At 37.5% G+C, this 21,417-nt stretch overlaps 1 protein-coding gene across 1 annotated transcript; it reads right to left on the minus strand.

Moving 5' to 3' along the window:
* Positions 1-1,139: 1,139 nt before the first annotated feature.
* On the minus strand, positions 1,140-19,075 carry cttnbp2nlb (CTTNBP2 N-terminal like b). The gene is made up of 5 exons (XM_038286336.1): positions 18,921-19,075; positions 15,811-15,918; positions 5,463-5,714; positions 4,904-5,011; positions 1,140-2,568 (listed from the first exon to the last, which is right to left on the minus strand). The coding sequence occupies exons 1-5, from the start codon at positions 18,924-18,926 to the stop codon at positions 1,297-1,299; spliced, it is 1,746 nt and encodes a 581-aa protein (XP_038142264.1). The 5' UTR covers positions 18,927-19,075; the 3' UTR covers positions 1,140-1,296.
* Positions 19,076-21,417: the final 2,342 nt, after the last annotated feature.

Raw genomic sequence — 21,417 nt, forward strand, 5'->3', positions numbered from 1 at the left:
GATTAAGTTGCAGATAACAAGCATGCAAGTGGAAGTAAACAATATTCCACACGACAGTGAGCATAAAGTCATGCAACAATGAACATATATATGCTTCTGTTTAGTGCAGAGGAAAATCAGAATAAAATCATTTTGGTAGGAAAAAAATCACAGTTGATTTTGGCAAAATTGCAAAGCATTATCTGAAACCACTAAGAAAATCCAGTAAATCCCTTTTTTCTAGAATTAGTTAACAGATTCACCTTTGGTGTTTATTAGTCTCATAATAAATCCAGCTGTGTCCAAGGTCTCAGAGGTCTGTTAGAAAACATCAGGTAAGAAACAACATCATGAAAACCACTGAACACAGCGGACAGGTCAGTGCTGTGAAGAAGTTTTACACACTGTTGCGTTATTATACAATATTTAAGGCTGTTAATATGTCACTGGCCCATCCATCACTGAAACAATGCAGAGAATTAGCCTCCACCTAAGTGACAGGCTGGTAACCAAGATGAAGCTGCAGAAACTGCAGCTCATATAGGAGACAGGACAAATATTAGTTATACAGTCCAGCAATCCGGCCTTTATAGATAAGAGGGTAAAAAATAAAACAGTTATTGAAGGGCAAACGAGAAATTTGCCCCTGTCCATATAGTATATATAGAACAAGCATGTTCATGTCAGATTAGATGAAAACTGGAATAGGGAAGATGATGTAATTAAATTCAGAATCAAAATAGTTTATTGATGGAAAAGGGAAATAAATGATAAGACGGATAGATTTAAAGACATAGCAATCTTAGAACAAAGTCCGGTTAGAGGCTGCAAAAAGCTTTAACCAAGGGTGGAGGTTTATCGTCCAGCAGGCAAGTGACCCTGAAGGTACAGTCAGCGCAACTATTGAAATGTTTTGTTAAACATTTATGCACTGGAATGGCCAAGTCAAAGCTCAAAAACTTGAGATCAAAATCTGAGGCAAAACTAGCTGTTTGACATTGATATCCATCTAATCTGACCGATCTTAGGCTATAAATAGGCTAGCAGGTTTATTTGCAGCACAAACAGGTTCTGAAACCGACTGACACTGTGGGAATAATGCACTAGTGCTACTTTGTGCCAGCCTATCAAACATTTCAGGAACAACCTTTAACATAGACAAAATGTGAAAAAAGATTGGATGGTATGAATGCTTTTACAAGGCATTTTACCTTTACAGTGACAGGAATGCTAATTTAGAGTTTAAGAGGGATAGTTAACATCAGAAACTATAGGAGCAGATTTTTTCAACAGTTTCTAAGAAGTGGACATTGGACCCTAGGATAAGACCAAGTCTGATTCCTTGGATGCCTCCTGCCCGCTGCTGCTGTGCCCACAGTTCCCAGTCAGTTCTGGAAAGAGGCTGGTCCGAGCAGAGTGATTAGGGGAACCTGGAGTTGGACTCATGCCGGGCCTTTTAGGTGGTATTGGAGGAGGATGGGTCTTCTCTGAACGAGGAGTAATGGGAGAGCGAAATACTGGAGATAATGGCCCTGAAGAAGGCGACCTTCCCCCTGTAGGAGATGCTGCCAGATTGCGGTAGTCTGTGCCAAATGGAGAGTTGTTAATCGTTGGCGACTTCGCTCCAGCCTGCTGGCTGGTAAAGCGGGACAGCACCTGAGTGACAGTGTTGCGGGCCAGCTGCTTCGCCGCGCTGTGTTCTGGTGGAGGAGGAGTGGAGGCGGTGGTTGGGGAGAGGTCTCTGGGGGAAAGGGGTCCACCGTGCTGCTGCTGATCCAGTTCGGCCTGACTCTGAAACTTGTGCCTTGCAGCCTGAAATCGTTGGTTGACTCCAGCCTGATAGGACTGAAGGAAGCCCGGGCTGCCCAGACGCTTGGCTAGAACCGGAGAGGAAACAGGGGAGGAGGAGAGGGAAGAGGAGGCAGTGCTAGAGGGAGACTGAGGATGAGGAAAGGGGTGAATAGGGGAATACAGAAGTGCTCCACCTCCATTATCCACTCCATTTTCTGCTCCTTTCCCTTCATGTGCTAATGGATCCGTCTGTTTATGAGCCTGCAGACCATTGACCTTTGGCAGCGTAGCCGACTTTGGAGTGATCTTTCCATCTGGTTCAGTCTGAACAGAGCTGGACACCATCTTACCCTGTGACTCCTTTACCTCAGTCACAGCCTCTTTTACCTCTGTTTTACATTCTTGGGGCTCAGCTAACCTTTTTTTAAGTTCTTTCACTTGTTTTTCAAGCTCCCTGCCCTTCTCCTCCTCTGCTTTCAGTCTGGCTTTCATCTGCTCTCTTTCAGCATCAAACTCAGCCACCTGTTTCTCCGACCTGGCCTCAAGCTGGGCCACCCTGCTCTTCTCGTACTCAAGAACTTGCTGGAGTTTCTCAAGTGCGCAGGTCTCTTCTTGCAGCAGCATGTGGAGTTGCGAGACCTTCTGGGCCTCCTCCTGAGCTTGGCTGCTAGCCTTCTGGAGCTCCAGCGTCAGACTGGAGGAGAGCTGCTGCTGCTGGGACAGCGACTCCTCTACCTTGCTCACCACTTGCATCTTTTCCTTCTCCAATCTCTGCACTGTGGCACGCTCCACTTCCAGCTAGACAAGAGAAACAGAAATATCAATGGAAGCAGATCATCTGCTTTCAACCACAAGGTGGCAACAACGAGCTGCTCGTTTAACTACACAAAAGTTTTTTAATTAACTGATAATACTTTCAAATAAAACCATTTTCACTACACACTCTCTTTAATTATTTCTATAATAGGTGTGCTTTAAAATACATTCACCATATTATACATTTCGGCTGTTCACTAGAATCCTGTGCATTTGTGTGAATGTTAAATAGTTTATCTGACACTGAAAAGAAAAGCAATGCTTCATTTTTGGTAGGAATTTGAGACTTGCTTCTATATAAGTTTTCCCTGGCCTTTTTAAATGTGGTTCTAGTAAAATAACCATATTTGAATCTTAAACATTTTTTAATAATGATCTGGCATGGTATCCTTATGTAGTAACCTTTCCATCAGGCTACTAAGAAATGTAGTCTTAATATAACTTTTTTGAGTATTAAAGGAAGTTGGAGGTGATGAAATAAACCAAGTCTTTGAAAAAACAAAAACTAAACAAACGAAAAAAAAAAAAACATAACACCAAAATGCAGGAGAGCCCCTGGAAGATGCTAAGGGATGCTGTGTTACATAAGGCCCTTGTGCAATTGTGTGCTCACAGTGTGTGTTTGCCAGCTGACCTTGCATTAGACATTAACATCCTTTATCTCAGATTTCCTGAGGCCATAAAGCACCATGGCTGCAGGACAACTAAACAATAGCCTTTTCCTCATCTGTTTCCCATGGAACAGTTCTGGGCTTCTACATCCAGTCTGTGTGTGTGTGTGTAAATTATATAAAGGCCATGCCCTCTCCACCCTACTGCGTTACACAGAGGAGCTGCCTGTGTAGCTTCCCTACTCTGTCATTTTGTTTTAAATCACAGAATGGACACTAAGGAAGAACACAGTGCAGACAGTCACATGAGACAGGAACAGAATCCTCTTCAGCAGATGTAGGACCCTCACCTCTTTGTTCAACTTTTTCCATGTTTTGTCACATTACAACCAGGAAGTATTATAGTGGGGCTTTTTATAATAGATCAACATAAGTTTTAAGCATCAAAAACCAGTGATTTTCAAAACAATTTTAAAGCTGGAATCTAAAAGGTGTATAAATGCATCTCTTATCTAAGAGGGACTATTAGTGTCACTTGCAGTTATTTTAGGTGTCAAAAAAGATGTTGGGATTGTTTTCTCTTTTCTGGTACAGAGTAAAGATGAACATTTGAGATTGAACATGAAATTTGATTTTAATTTTAATAAAGTGGAATTGGTGAAAAAAAAAAAGCAGAATCCTTTTAGTGAATGAACATAAAGTGTACAGAATATAGTGGAAATACAATTCTTAATTCTTCTGTGAAAATAATCTCAACCTGAATAAGATTGTTAGGAAAGTGCCTTTGAATGACAATCTTCAAAATTTGTGAAAGTTTCTCAGTTGGATTCAGATATTTTACTTAGCAATTCAAGCACATCAAAACTCTTTGATCTAATTACCTAAAGTGAAACTTATTTAATTTCAAAGTAGTCACTGAAGTGGTAAAAATCTGCTGACCCAGTATAGCGTGAATTTCATTCCATTATTGTTGAAAATAAAGAATGCATTTTCTAAATGAAAATTGAAAAACAAAATCCAATCCAGAAATGAAATTTTAAATACTTCTTAATCCCTCCCCCCCTTAGAGTTTATCTTTTTTAAATTATTTTTGTAATTTTTTGTTTTTTGTAATTTTTTCTTATTTTTTAAACTGTTTTTTTTTTCTTCAATTTTCTCTTTTTGAGATTTCTTTTGAAATAGATGATTTACAGATCACATGGTCTACACTTTGAACCCAATACAAAAGCTCGCTCATGTCCATACAGACAAATAGAAATGCATTCACTCCAGAGAAAAGCCCACCCCCAGAATTGAAGAGAAGTTGATATTTAAAACACCAATTAATAAAACCCAATCTGAAAAGAGAAATTTAGCTTTAATTAGATCCTGATAAATACAATCTATTATAAAGTCACTTTTAAAGGTAACTGATTACATTAGTTTCATTGAAGGGTGCTCTATCACAGTAAGGAGGCTGAATGTAAATGCATGCTGCACTTTTTAGATTTGCACCATAAATCACTATCCTCCAACTTCACAGTTATTTGGTACTTTGGGCTTCTATTTTTAATAAAAACATGGAAAAAATAACAATTAATTTAGGGTGGTAATGTAGCGAAACATAAAAATGTTTAAGAATGCTTAAGAAAAACATTGAAGTATTTTTTTCATGTCACTGACATGGATGTTGTTGCAGCATTCATTAAGCTTCACATGTCACACACCTCCTGCAGCATCTTGTCTCTTTCTGTCTCTAATACGAAGACATAGTCAGCACGGCGAGCAGACTCATGGGCGTACCGTTGTTTCTCCACCTCCAGATCAGCAATCATCTGAATAATGACAGACAAGAAATATTCAAAATATTGGGCATTAATATGTACCCAGGTTTTCTTATGTAGCCAAAATGAAAGTGATTCAATCTAATTCAATATTTAAGAGGTAAGAGGACAGTGAAATGTCTCAGTGTTGAGACCAAAGCATTAAAAATATTGTTCCCAGGGTTCTTAAAAAAACCCTAAACATGATCTGCATCATATCTGGTTGGAAAATGAATTAGGCAGTCTAAAGGTTAATGACTTATTCACTCCGACAAAGATTAGGTCTGCTGTGTAAACAAGACAAAACCTCCATTAAACCATAAACTATCCAATATGCACAAAGTTATTGAACAAATCTAGTGCACAAATGTCTCCTTTATGTTACGTTGGCAGTATTGCAAACTCAAAGTGTTTTAATTTAAGATGGACAAGTGTCTGAATATGGGCATAATTTTCCATTTACCCTTCTGTGTCGGTTCTCGGCAGCAGCCAGCTGTCCCATCATCCTCTCCTGCATCCTCTTGCAGTGAGTCATGACTAGTTTTAGGACAGCTAAAGGGTTTGGGCTCACCGCCCGGCCGTGCGGATGTGCGTTGGGTTGCCGGAGCGTGTTCTGTCGCTCTGAGGCTTCGTCGTCCCGCTGCAGGGCCAGGTATGGGTCGCTGAGGTCATACTGGCCATAACGGTCTTGGACAAACTCATCTCGATGTTGCGCCTATAAATGTATATGGAAACAAAACAAAAACGTAAAATAAGGTACTTTGTGTAATGTCTGGAAAGATGTGGGGGCTCCCAAACTGTATGAGCTTATTTCTTATGAACAGATGACATAACAAAAGGTACAAGAATTGGAATGATTGGCTAAGATATGCAGTCATTCTAGCAGGGAGATAAATTCGACAGTTTAAACTGTCTTAAGTACAGCAGTTTCATTGAGTACACCTCAAAAGCCACTGACGTGTCCGACTGTGACATTTTGTTCTTTTTTTTTTTTTATATATATTTTTTTTTTTTTCATTTTTTTGTCATTTTGTTTTAAAATTCAGGCAGTGTTGCCACATCCTCCTCAAATGTGTTGTAGTGGTCGAAGGAAAGAAATGCAATCAAAAAGATTCAAACAACAAAAAACACAAAACAACATTACGAAAAAATAATCTCTGTTCAGCTTCCTTTTGATAGATTGCTCAATACCAGCAGTACGTGTCCACTTATGTTTTGTATCATATATTTTATCTCATCTAAATAACGCTTTAGAAAATCCCTATAATAATTAGAAAAACAAACAATAGCAGGTTGAACTGTGGGTGAGAAATTATAGATTGGTTGCTATTACATGTGATTCTCGAAAGTCGTCACATGTTTTTGTTCTGATTGCATTTATTTTGATTTCAGTTTTAGGAGGACAGATAATAATAATAAAAACAAGGTGTTCAGGCATCTGTTTGTTCATTTGTGCGCAGGAAGTCTGTACTGGGTGCTGTTATCATCAGGAGAGCAAGCAGATGGCTGTTCCTGTCAACCCAAACACAAAGAGATGAGGCACTGCTGTTCCACCCCCACAAGGGGCAGATGTTAACTCCTCTCTGGGCATGCAGGGGTTAAGGACTTTAAATCCCTATTTTACTAACAGACACAAATGTCTGCTTATAAAAAGGTAACATTTTATCTCCAAAGAAAGGGTTTCAAGTCAAACACAGTAATATGATAACAAAATGCCAAATAAAGCTGAAGTTTTCCTGCACATATGTTAAAGTAGTTTTTAATGGATACATCATGGGGCCTCATTGACCTCCAACCTGGTCACAGTGTCATCAGGGGGTCTCATTAGCTGCACAACAGTTCGTTGGTTTGAATTCTGGGGGCATTGGGGGTCAGTTTTTGGTCTCGTTGAATAAAGCACACCCGGAAGAGTTCACACCATTTGACACCAGGACACCTTTAAATTTTCTTTTATGCAGTCTTCAGCAGAATCTCTGGTCCACAAGCCAAACAACGCTCTGCTTTTCAGCCAGAACATCTCGTTTCTCAGGTTGTCTCATTTTAACACACAGACAATCTGAGAGAGCTCAGAGCAGTGATGGTGTATACAAGGCTTATTTTTTTTTGGGAGCTAAAATGATGGCAATTTGCCTAAGAAAACCTAACAGAACCTGCACTCATCTTTTGTAATATGACACATTGCCTCCAGATCTAATTAGGTATACTTCAAAGCATGAAGATTATCCTGTTTATGTGTATCTTAATTTGCAATAGACCTGCAGAACAACAAATGTACACTCTCCTATGTTAGCAGGGTTTGCACCGCAGGCTTTAAATAGGCCATTAAATATTGCACTCTAAATGCGTATAGAGGCCCAGTCAGGATAGGTCTGATCATAATGACAGGGTGTGCTTTCCTTTATGACAGGGCAAGACAAGCCAACCCTGGCAGCAGTCAAGCTCTCGTCCCTGCCCAACAGCTGATGTTTGTAGCCATTTGTGGGAAATAACATATTGCATAAGAAATATTTACTGCTGTATTCTTGTATCGTGGATAATGTTGAATTTGAATTGCATGTGCTTGGGCATGTCAGCCTCTACTGCATTCCTAGAGCAAAAGTTAAAATATTAATTTCCACTGGAAAACTTGTTCAGTCACCTATAGCTCTGGGGGATAAACTAGGTGTTTTGAGCCACAGAATTGAATTTCTTAACTGAGTTCCTAAAATGAATCACAATGAAGTCAGCGGTGAACATGAACAACACCCCAGCTGCAAAAGGTAGCGCTTGCAGTTCTCCAATTACAAATCCAAACCTTTCCTTCTGACTCAGCTATTACCATTACAAAGGAACAATGGACATTCTCATACAGCATCTCACCAAAGTCAGAATTCCCTCCCTTAAAATATTTGCAAATTTGTAACATGTTATTGTCAAATTCATGAACATCACATAAGGTGATGCAAAGTAATCAGTGCACTGCTTGTGCAACAATGTCAGTCTGCTGTGTTTTTAGAAAAACTCAATACAGCCAGTTACATCTCCTGCCCCCCTTGAACTTATCACACTTTGTCATGTTACAACCACTGCCCTTTAAAAGCACTGCATGTAATCTACCAACACAAAGTAGCACCTAATCTCAAAGGGAAAGAAAAAGTTTATTTTTGTTTTTTAACAAATAAACATTTTAAAGGGTTTTCCATGCATATGTGTTCAGAACAACCTTTGTTAAGCCATGACTCCAGGTCTTCTGGGTTATCCCTTAAAAACAACTCTAGCTTAGTCAAAAAATATGGAAAAGCCTTGCTACACAATATCCATTACACAAAGATCTTGACTTTGATTGGCAACCCTAAGACTTGAATATATTTTGAATTAATCCAGTCTATTTGGTCATTTTTTATTCATCTGAACAATATTCTCAAACTTAAGTCTACATGCACTACTCTAACCAACAAAGATCTGGTTTAATATATATTCTAAAACACACTTCTGATAAAATACTAATAGAAAAATAAATATCCTTAAAAAAGTCATAGAAAAATCATTAAATCACAAATATTCCTCCTCCAGTAGTTCAATATATATTTCTAATATCAAATATCTCAGTGATTAATCAAAACAATAAAAGTAAATAGTGAATAAATATTGTAGAACTGACCTATCAGCACAGGTATGAAAAAAGATCAGTTTTACATTAACAATACTTATTATTTCAATGAAACTTTCTATAAAAGTATCAAGCAGAACTTTATGGCAGCAGTCATACTGGAAATATATTGCCAAATCTATATTGGCTAGACAGGACACACACACACACAAAAAAAGAAACAAACAAGAGAAAAAGATCACTAGTTTTTTTTTTACATGAAAATAAACGACAACAACAACATAATTGACAGCATCAGCTCTTTGCTACCACTGAAAATAATAAAGTCATAGATTATTTAGAGAGAAAATTTGAAAAAGAACTTTCCAACATAGTATATTGAACATTTAATGGATTGCCACTGCAATTCCAGGGAGCATAGAAATATATAGAAAGTGCAATGCCCATTTCTATGACTTTAATATTCCACATCTCAAGCAATGAAAATGTTAAAATGGAAATCAATTCTTACTTCTGTTGTGAAAAAAGCTACCACTGCAAAGGTGATTGATTACCACATCTTTTGCAAAGATCTAAAATAGCTGTTAAACTTATAAAATGTGTGCTTGGCTGAGTGAAAGGAAATCTAAAAGAAAAAAAAAAGGTTGCACTTTTTTAGCTAACAATAAAAATGATGAAAATTGCTCTGTCGCTCAAGTTTTAAACAACCATTAAGCTCAGTCTTAAGTTGAGGACTTGTCTTGGTCTGCAAACTAGAACTGGAAAAAAAAAAGGGACTTGTTGGGGCAAGACTTCCGCTTATACAGTTCTTGCCTGGGAGCAGGATTACAGTCTCTAAATAACATTTGAATGAGCCGCAGAAAGACAGAACCGAGATTACAGCCTGTTGTTTTATAAAACCTAATCAGCTGTGTGTTTAAGACTCAAACCATATCCCCCGCACCTGTCTCCCACACATTAACCACAGATGGCACTTCGACGGCCGCAAAGCACAAACCAAACATCTCAAAGTAATGTTTAACTGCCTGAAAAAGCTGTTTGTGATGAAACACTGAAGTAGCTTGTCAGCCTTTGCACAAACATCGCCTTCAGAGGGGCATAACATGTAGTATCGCTGGGCGGAACAAGGAAGTGCTCTGATTTATCTGCAGGAGTCAAATATTAAACTGTCAGGCAATTCATTGATATAGCAGCAGGATAACCCTTCATAGGAAATCAGTATTTCATCACTAACCACCTTAAATTAAACATTAAAGACTGTCTTTATTTTCAAACTGGGTCTAGGCAACATGGGTTGTGATAAAAACACACAATGAGCACATACTAAGTATATTTTCCCCATACATTAATTTGCACCATATCAGATGTGTTGCCTTATACTGTATAAGTGGTTCAATGATAGGGACCAGTGATGTTACAATGCTTTAAAAGGAAGCTGTCTGATGCCTTCTGCTCTTTCTTTAGTTATGAACAACATGTCCAAATTGGGCTTTGCCTCTTGAGTAGTTATAAAGTACACAGTCTTATCGGAGCAACCCACTCCTGCCAGGCCCTTTTGTTTATGGAGGCAGGAAAACATGTCAGCCTGCAAAAATAGACAAAACATTTTAGGACCAAAGGACATGACATCATGTGGAACAACAACAAAAAAAAAAAAAGTGCCCTGCTGAGAAGGAAAGGAAAAGTTTGACCACACAAAACGTGTTTGTAAGCTAAACAAAACCGAGTTAACTCATCTGTCAAACAGTGGTATATAAATCAGATCCGTCTGGAAAGCATGTGTTTAAAGTGTTTAGAAAAAATAACACCAGTTTGTTCTGTTTGTGGTAAACTAATAAAACAACATGCATTTTTTTCAAGATTTTTTGTTTCATCACCACAGGTTAAAAATGCTTTAGTGAGATTTTACAGTGCTCTGTACCATTTAGGTCAGGGGTTTAGGACAACCTAATTTTAAAGTTCATTTTGGCCTGCTTTATTCAGTGCATTTAGGCTCACTGTTCTGGTAGAAAACAAAAATGTAGCATTTGTGTTTCTTGTGCTTTGTGTAATGCATCTGTTCGGCCCCAGGGAACAATGCTGCCATCACCCTGCTTAACAGTTCTGCACATTTCTTACATTTAAATGCATTGTATTGATTGCTCCAAACATCCTTATTGTCATTGTGGTAGAAAAGCTTAGTCTCTTTCAACTGACCATAAAACTTTCCTCCTAAAGGCATTTGGCTGTAAGCCTCAGTCACACCTGGATGATTTTTTCTTTTTTGTTAGTCAGCATCCTCTCACTCCCTGCTGATTTAACTCCCCTTTAATTGTTTGCATAGACAGAGGTTTTCCAGTAGTTTCCAGTTTATGATGGGCTTTAGTCTTGATGGTTCTTAGGGTGTTCCAAGTGTAAATATTTCACGATACAGTAGAAGCCTTTAATATAAGCCAATATCAATAATTATGAATTAGTGTTTTGTTTGTGTATTCGAAATATGGACCACGGGGAAATAACTGAATTTAAATTGTAAGTAACTCTATTCAAATGTCACCTTTAGCCTTTAAAAATAGGTCAGCCCTACCAACAGCCTTGATTAGCTTGACAGTGACAGGATGAGTGGTTAAATCCTAACTCTGCCTAAATCCACCAGACATCTGTGTAGTTCTAGATCAAAGTTCAGTGAAATTATAGATCATTCTAATGGAAATATTTTCTATTGATATTAATCAAGCCTTAGTTGCTCCTCAATATCCTTAGCAATGTGTCTTCATGTGAGACTGACAATTTGGTCAGATGATATACACTTAGATCAATGGCATAACGACACAACAATAGGCCCATAAGCAACATTATCTGGGTGGGCCCCATATAAAGTGCAACACCCAATACCCCCCAATAAATTCAGGTATAATCCAACAAAGAATGTTAAAAATATGTTTGTTAGAAAACTAGCACAAACATATCAGTACTACATTCACCCTGGCACTGTCCAGCTGTCTCAGGCTTTAGATAAGGGTATGTGAAGAAAAACCACATGCTCAGAATTCACAGTCCCAATCTGCTCATTACTTTGCCTCTTTGGTGACATCACTATAGTGGATTTGGAAACAAACAGATGCAACACCTTTATTGCAGTTCTAGGAAGCGCAAAGACAAAAACAACAGTTAAGAACTGGAAGAATAAAGAGTTTGAAAACAATTTATTTTTAAAAATCTGATGTCAGTTTGTGTTTCCATGGAAAGAATGTCCGATTTATAGAAACAAACATAAAACGACTAAATGGGTTTTGTCTCTAAAAATAAAACAAATCAATCAGTGGAAGTGTTGAGTATTGGTATGGATTGCAGCATGATAAATGTCATGATACCTGGGTCACAATATGATATTATCATGATATTGCAAATCACTATATATTGCAATATTTAAGCCAGCTATCAAAATGAAATATATAGATAGACAAGAAGCAAGTCATCAGAAGGTATTGATCATTCAGTTATTTTAGTATCTATGTTTTTTGGGGTTTGAGTCAGTCCACGTTTTCCATGGTTACTGCCTTAACCACAGATATGGTGCTGTGCTGCACAGCAAAAGGGATTCATGGCGATATCAACCAGAGTGGCGATGCAGAGGTAGCCCACTTACCCTCATTGTTTTTAGGTACAAAAATGTTTTATATTATTTTTATTGCTATTAGTAACTGAAAGATTGATATTATAGTGGGCAGCTGAAAATTACGAAATATTGCTGAATCACCTTTTTCCCACATACCTTGTCAGTGGCATAGGGGGTATGTGCTTGGTGGCCTTGACATTGAGGTCAGTGAGAATGCTGGAATTAGGGTGATGCAGTCCCTAGATGTATTAAGCATTAAGGTGCTGCTGAGAGGTGGTGATGTCTAACATGGAGGTGTGAGTGGTGGGAATTGTGCTAGTGGTAGAACTGAGGCTGAGATGGGCTGTAAACCCCTATGCTCTGTTTTGGTACAGTATAAAGGTGTGAGCAGGTTCTGGGCAGCTAAGGATCTGCCCAGGCTGTCTGTCCACTTGGTAAAGGGTGCCTCCCCAGTGTCCCTGGCCCCGCTGGTGGTCCAGTGGGAGTGGTGGCCGGTGTTTTATTATGTGAGGGTGTGGGGACATGGGATCTCTGGGTGATCTCTGGGTGGTCCCTAGTCTTGGTCATTACTATATTGGTGTCATTGTGGTAGAAGCGAAGTGGGAGTCATGATATCAACTCTGTGCCCAGCCGCAAAAACAGTAAACACTGTATCATGCAGTGCATAGTGTTTTAAGGGTTGGGTCCTGAGCTTGGTCAGCTCAGCGGGGGATTACTGTCCAAACAAACATTATCATCACACAAATAATCAAAATGGTTAAAGGGTATAATTCAGATTAAAATTATATCATTGCTGCATATTAATTAAGTTTGGTTGTGTATATTGTTTAGCCTATATTTATAATTTTGACTTCAACAGACTAGAGAAAGTCTAAAATAAATGTATGAATGTGTGCTTAGTTCTTGTTGTTTATCTTTGAAGTTTTATGGTAGATTTTTAGTCCAATGCAAAAAATTCAAAGTTTAGTATTATTATTGAGAAATAAAGTCAAATATTTATTAATATAGCAGTAATGAGTGTATGCAAGCTTATAAACTTATACTATTAAACCTTTACTTTACTTTTCCTTTGAGCAACAGAAACACTGTCTGTAGTTTACTAAGGATAATAATAGCTCTAGATCTCAACAGATAAGGACAATTGTCAACTTAAAAAGATACGCCACACCTCTTGGAATGCAGGAACTGCATGGTGTAAGTTCACAGGAATTCTCCCTCTAGAAAAACTGCTACTCTGTTGCCTAAGAAGTCAGAGCTGGAAGCAGTTCATTTGAGAATCTGTAGAGACAAGTCCCAGAGGTAATGGCATCTCAGCTCACACATAGATACTGATCCATTTCCCAGTCTTATAATGTCACAAGCCCCTAATTGGTGATCAGATATGGCATTTCGTTTTAGATTAGCTCTCCTTCTTACCCTTGAGCTTTCCTCTACAGACTAACTATTTCTGCAATGACCAGGAAGCAGTTTGCTGCATTGGCTCCCAGTGGATAGAAGGGAAAACAGCGATTTAAGCCAACAACACATTTCACCCTCTTCTCAGTAAATACTAAACAGAGGGATTATGGTTAAACAAGAAAAGTGCCCCCTATACAGAATGTGTCGTAGTGTTTAAGTAATAGAAAAGGAGAAAAACAGAAGAACAGTACAGTGCACTTGTCTTGATAATATGCCTCAGTGAATATCAAACACTGCATGCTTCAGATTTCAGAGAGTTTTGTTGGTGTGGTTTCTGTCATTCCATTGAAATGAGATTCTTATATAATTAAAGTTGCAGAGCCTTCTGGATCACTGTCTTAAAACATATAAACAATATACATATTTCCTCCCTTTAACTTCAGTCATCACAACTTTTAGATAAAGTATTAACGTCTTTTGGGGCTGGAATTGACTCAGGACAGCTGCAGTTTGTTGTGAGTGTGAAAAAGAAGCCAGCAGGATTGGAGAGAGCTAATTGGACCAGTCACACACACTGAAAAGCATTGTTCTTGAGGGAAAGCTGTGCTCTTTCACTTCAGCTCGCGTGAAAGGGCTCCACAGAGCTCAATGAAAGGTTTAGGAACAACTGGAGAGACAGTCCTTTATCAGAGGATGGCGTAGAGATTGTTGCTGAGTTACGTCCTAGAAATGCAACCCTTGGTGAGTTAAGCTGTCCAAACTGACAGCATTCACATGCTGACTGGGTCAGCTCTACCCACACAGTAAGCACACCATGTTATTACTTCTTTAGACACGTTTAAAGCCTGTGTTACGCATTCCAAGCTCAGCTGGATACAGACAAAATGGCTTTTGGAAGGTTTTGATGTAGGCATGGGCTGGTCCGGTATCCAGAGGTGGGTAAGAATGTAAAGTAAAAACCCTGTGTATTTTTTCTTCATCTTGTTCACTTAACCAGAAAGCTTTAAACTGGAGGCCTCAAACTTAAATCCTCGAGGGCAGTTGTCCTGCAACGTAGATGTTTCCTGTTTTAAACATTAGTCTGTGCTGTGGAGCTGACAATGCAATACGTCTTGGTTCAGTTTGCATGTTTTCTAAGCCATAACAAGGCTTTTGTTTATTTGGACCACTCTATAAGCCTGGAACCCAAACACTACTCCAGACATTTTGAATTGAGAAAGCTTCCTGAATGGGAAGCAAAACGTCTTCAAACTTGGAAAACAAAGTCCAGTGGGTTTTTTTTTTTAATATTTGGTATAATATCTAGAGTCTTTTTCATTTCTACACCAGGATTCCCTACCTCTGCTATATCAAGGTATACAAAGGTTTTAAAATCACAAAAATAACTAGAATTTAGGTAATCAGTTTGGGGCATAGATTATTGTCCTTCCTTCATTAGTGGCCCTCAACTGCTCATCACCTGTATCAAAGGAAACTAAACTTTTACCTTGCTTGACATAAAAGATGAAATTCGGTTGTAAGGAATTATGTTGAACTACAAAAACAAATGGCTATTCTATGAAAACAACGGCCTAATGTTTGCCTCACTGTCAGCTCCACAGTCTGCTTGAATAGGAAGGCTGTATGACACAAATATTGTTTGTACCCTTCAACTAACTAGAGTCCTGTGGTCTAACAGGGATCTAACCTTTTTGATCTGGTTCTGGTGTGTTTTATTGTTCATTGGTGTACCTTTGAAAATATATATGAAAAAGGGTTCATAGTGTTACGTAAAACAAAACAATAGTTAACATATCCATAAAGGATATAAAGCTTATAACTTTGGGGAAAACAGTTTTCCCCTTAAGACATTATAAAACCTGATCAGATATGACTGGATGGCAACAAACGTATTCGTGTGAACATCTAAATAGTCCTACAGACTGGTCTGACCTGTAATAATACTGTTGCCTAAGTGATTAAAAGGATTTGGAAACAAGAATGGCCCCCGTTCCATTGTCTTCAAAAGCTCTGTTTCCTCTGGTTCCTGTTTACACATCCCCTCTCAGTTGGCTCACATTCTTCCAAGCATTATAAAGAGAAAGCTTAAGCACTAATTGGTGTTTTATTTAATGGACTGCTCAGATGGCAATGACAGTACCAGCTATTTTATGGTCTTATTCAAGTACATTCATTCCTAAATATGGAACAAGTGTGGTGGTTTGTACAAAGTTTTTCCAAACTTACTCTGAGGGTGTGTATGACTACATCCTGAGCCTCCAGTTCTCCCTCCAGGATACTGAGGAGGGTCAGAAGCTCTGCTCGGCTTAGAGCCTCCACATTCATCGTCTCCACCTGAGGGGAGAAAGATGGAAAATAAAAGAATAAAACGGAAAATTCCATTATTTTAAAAATATCTTTAAAAACAATGAATCCGGAACAGTTTGTCGAACTAGGGATGTATTTGTGTTCAGCACTGCCAAAAGATTTTCCTTCTTCTTGTGCGTTTGTAGTGAGTGGTACGGAAGTAATTTACAACAAGACTTGGGGGTCCCATCTGTGGCCTCACAGGGTTGTGCTCAGCGTAATAAACAGGAAGCCATTAGCATATCAGCACATTTAGTCGCAGAGGGACAAGGGACAGTTGTCTGTTTTATTCTGTCTCAAATGTGAATAAAAAAGCCATACTTTAGATCTTTAGGCTAATGTATGTTAGCTTTTGGTGTATTTTCTTATTTTTTTTTTCCATTTTACATTGACATCACTGGGCTCTTTATCTTATTTATTGTATGATTCATCTGCTATGTCCTTTGTGGTCAGAAAGGCCAGACATGACACATACATCACACATCTGACCTCATCTATGAAAGCATAAGAAACATAAAACAGTTGTCTTAAATTTCCCCCCTTAGAAAAAGGTGTGATAGAGTCATTGTTAGGTCAAAAACTTTGAATCCGTCTACTCCCCTGAATGTAAACTGTGTGTCAGCTGTGAGGTCAGATAACTGACCCCTGATTATATTCAGCTTATCGTTTAAAGCACACACCTTGTTTTTATAATGCAATAGGTTGTGAGGACACCGTACTTAACACAGCATTTTCCCATATTTTATTTATTCCTAACAGGAGTGTGTATGTGGGCTGAAATCTTCTTGAAAATACCTGTTATACAGATCATTGGAAAAGTACATATGTCTATGGAAGTTTTTCATTTAACAAATATAAAATGAAATGTATGTTAATAGGATTTTAATTGATGACAAGGCATAAAGCAGTGCATCGTAACTTTAGAGCAACTGGAGAGCTCCAAATATCACATGAGATATTGGCCTTTAGGACAGATTCCCAAGAAAAAATCATGACAAATGTTTTCTATATATTACTTTTTTTACCCCCAACAGTGAGGTACAGCTGGTAAAGCTGGTAAGACTTGATGGAAATATTGATTTACCTTTACGTAGGACAATGGGGAAATAAATAATACAAAGCTAGTTTATTTATTATTTAACATATATACACACATATATATATTGACATTTTAATATCAATTAAAATCCCAATAAAATTTAGTCCAATTCCGAGAAATGACTTTTAAACACATTTTTAATATTTCAATAACATAAAAGTTTTATTTAGGGCTGCAACTAATGATTAATTTGTAAATCGATTATTCTGTATAACATATTTTTGATCAATTAATAATCAGATAGCAAAAGGCTCCTTAAAAAGACTTTTAATAAAATTTTAACTTTTCAAAATGAGGAGTTCTGGACAGAGCATATTGACAGACAAGTTTTTTTTATCTTAAAAGCAAAATGTTTATATATTTACGAAATGTTATGCAGGAGGTTTTTTATAAACATAACAGATATTTGTAATACATTTGTACAAGCATCTGTTGTGGGCATTATTGATGGTCTCTCTGAGGATTTAATTTTTTTTTTATCAATATCAAAGTTACATCGTATTAACAGAATCAAGGAAATGTTATCATGATGTATATTTTAGCCATATTGTCCAGCTGTAGTTAAAAAAAAATAAAAATGACCCAGAAAACATCACACACATCATTATTTGTAAAAATATCTTAAAGCCATGTTTTATCTTAGAAAATAGTATTAAAGCCAATTGCCCTTGTTTTAGTTATCTAAGAAACTCCGACTTTGTCTTACAACCATGCAGTTTACAAGATTTTTTTATCTTATGAAAGCATCCCAAGTACATTCTCTGACTCTTCAAAATTCCTCTGGGCTTTCTTAGGCTCACCACACATACACAACAAATTAAGAGTTTGAATTCATCTACCCGCTTGTATGTATGTATCTTGAGGGTGGTCCTCTGTCTTACCCAGTAACATTCTTTTATGTCAGTGTAAACATCACTGTGCATTGTAGCTCTTGGCCATAAGTCCCTCCAATGATACCCGATATCATGGCTTATAAATCAGCTACCATGGAAAATCTTTTCAGCATTCCAAGGATAGCCGCACCATGGGAATAGTCACTCTGAAGTAAATTGCTGAAACCCACTTTGAAGCCCACATGCTTTTAAATGGCAGTTTTGCAGTTTGCATAAGTAAAGCCTGGCAGGTTACTTACAATACATTAATAATTGTTCATATATGCAATTTGATGCTCAGATCAGAATTAAAAATCAGAGATATGCAAAGAAACTATTTGATTTATTCAATGAATGACAGTGTGAGAAAGAAAACTGTCACCAGACATATTTTATGGTTTCATGTGCCATTTTTTCTACTATTTCTATTTAAATAAAATAATTCCAGATGTAAAGAGATATGTCAGGGTCTAATCCTTCTAATAAGATCAGGAGATCCATGCTGATAATGAGTGTGTTTCAATACACATGACCATTGAGTAGCAGCAGTGGATCCACCTGCCGATGTGGCCTTTGTCTGACACATGGGCCAATCATTATTTCCAAAACAGTGTAATTCAGTTCAATTGCAAAGTGACACAGATCTCATCAATACATTGCATTAGCTATCATCTATAGGCAACCTGCAGTGAAAATGGCAAAATCAATACTAAATCAGTATCGCTCCAGTGCTCAGTATTATACGCCAAAATAGAACTGAGCAAAAAACCCATCATGTTATAGACCATTTTGATTAACCATATATACTATAACTTATATAAATAAATATATATATATATAGCCTACATCACTTGTATTTCCTGAAAGTTTAACAAAATTGCAAAATCACTTACCGTACAAAAAGGAAATTAAATTATGAGACCAGCGTGTAATTACAGTTTTTTAAATAAAAAGCTGGGGGGAAAAAACCCAAATAAACATGAGGCCCGTTTTCCCCTGAGCAAACCGTGGGAACATACCTTCATGCGCTCTTGTCTGGTCGCATTAATTGTTTCCCAAAAGCAGAAACGAGACTCCACTAAGGCATGAATCAATGCGGTCCACTGTCACAGGCGCGCCTGCTCTCAGGCGAGCAGCGTGAACAACAGACGCTCATTGACGAGGAGGCGCTCCAATCAGCGCCGCGCGACGCCGCAGGCTGAGCAATCACCAGCAGTAGGGGGCGGGGCTTAGGGCGGAGCCGCGTCTGCGGGATAAACCTCTTTGTTTCATCGGGACTATGGGACGTCCAACGTTGGATTGCTGTCCACACACACACAACAGCGTGGTGGTCCTATAATGTATCATTTTATAAGTGAGACTTGATCTGATGTGTTTTTTTCATGTATGTTTTTATTTTAGTTTACTTAAAAAAAACAAATAGTAAATAAGAATTATAAGAAGAAAAAAAAAACACAATCAAACACGCTTGTTTTGAGAACAGCATAGAAAGAGTAAGTGGAGCTTGCTGGTTTTCCACGATGCGTCAACTCCCCTTGATGGCCAAATAAGAGCATCACTTACAGTTTGTCTACCACACAGCGCCACACACAGGCACTTATGAAATGTTTGGGTGCTTTTGCTTTATTTCTTTTCTTTTTTTCTTTTTTTTCAAGGCCAAATGTACCAGGGGGCCAGGAGGGGGCCCGCATGTTTTCATAGGGGCCCAGAAAAGCATGAAATAAAAAAACAAGGCAAGGGATTCAAAAATATTAAGAGAGCTGCATGAGTTGAAATTTCTATTCAATTAGGTTTAATTAAAATTCTATTTCTTATTAAGTCAATATACATTCATAATTTAGAATTTTTACATTTTTTAAATTAGCTATAATTACCATTTTCTGTAAAACCTGAATTAGAGCATTTTTTTTTTTCAAATTTGTTTTTTTTTTTCATTATTATTTAGCAAATGAAAATTGGGATCCTATCTCAATACCACTGAAGCTATCATCTTATTGTTTTATAATAATGACTAAAATAGAATTTGTAAAGAAAAAATATTAAATAGATGCAGAGGACCTATCAGTAACCATGCATGTTCCAGCGCAGATCAATATTAGAATTTCTTTGAGTATTATGTCTTGAGTACAGGGGTCATAACAAGGGCCAGGACATGATATACAGGCGCACTGGCCCCCATTGGCCCCTGTCTAGAACCACCCATGGGAATGGCTCTGAGTTTATAGGCTTTGGAGTAATCTTTAAACTGTATTCCACCTGACACAAAAACAATAAACAGTAACTGTATCAAGGGAAGGGAAATAGTTAGGGCTTTCTTTTTCTTGTTTTGCTTTTGAGGTTTGGCATTTAACTGTCTTCAGTGTGTTCTCTGCTTCTTTTGTTCTTCTCTCACAGTCCATCGTTGAGAAAGTACACAGTGTAGATAGGGATCTGATTGCTTTGTAATGGGATTTGTGTAGTATAAAGGGAACTCCTAAATATAGCTGTGGCAGTTATTCCATACAAGTCCAACAAAAGGTGAAAGGAAATACTTTTCCTTTTGGCAAAAATCAAGGGTTTTACATTTATAGTGTGTTCAATAAAAGGCATGCCACTGCCCTCTATTGTATGACCATGGACAGTACACAGATTGAAAGCAGTATGTTCAAGTTTATGTGTAAAGATAGGTCAGAAAGGTGAGGATATTAACTTTCTACGGATTAAGTGAGTTTCCCTTTTGCCTGTGTTCAGACGAAAGTAGATCCACAGGTGTGGACTTGACTTAACTCAAGTGACACCCAGGTTACAGATTTAATAAATTAAAGCATGATTTGTTTATTTTGTAACTGTATTTAGGCATAGATATTAGAGATTTGAACTTTATTTTCTTTACTTGAAATTATTTGATGGTCTTACAAAGTGAAAATATTAACATTCACAATAAAAAATAGTTGAGATAAAAAAAAAAAAAACTTTTTGTTACATTGTTAACATTTAAAAGATAGCCTTAGATTTTCCAATGACTTGAAATCGAAACCACTTAATTGGACCTAACTTGGGTGTTATTAGTCTTCTTGACAAGACTTGAGTTTTACTTGTGACTTAGGAAGTAACAGCTTGTTCCCACCACTAGGGGAGAACGGAGAGACAATGAGCTCCTTGCAAATTCAAGATTTGTAGGGGTAAAAACCAATATTTCCATTTTTAATTTCCCTTGTCATTGACCAATGTCTATTTCTGGTTATCTGATGTTTTATAATGAGGTAATAGAAACCTTTAACTTACAAACTACTTAGTTATTAAAAAACCTGAATTTTTTATGTATCTTATTCAACCTTGATTTTAAGTTCTACTATAACAATTTTCCAGAATCCAACCAGTAAAACTTTTTTTTTTGATGTACCACCTTAATATCATAACTGAGCAAAACCTACCTGAGGTGTTCCTAGCATTTAATGGCTGCCAAAGTGAATTTCATGCTTAATGCAGTCCTAAGTTTTTACCTTTTAGATAACTAATAGAAGTAAAAGAAATATG

This window comes from Cyprinodon tularosa, unplaced genomic scaffold (assembly GCF_016077235.1).
Source record: "Cyprinodon tularosa strain WSP-4 unplaced genomic scaffold, ASM1607723v1 ctg223, whole genome shotgun sequence".
Taxonomy (NCBI): domain Eukaryota; kingdom Metazoa; phylum Chordata; class Actinopteri; order Cyprinodontiformes; family Cyprinodontidae; genus Cyprinodon; species Cyprinodon tularosa.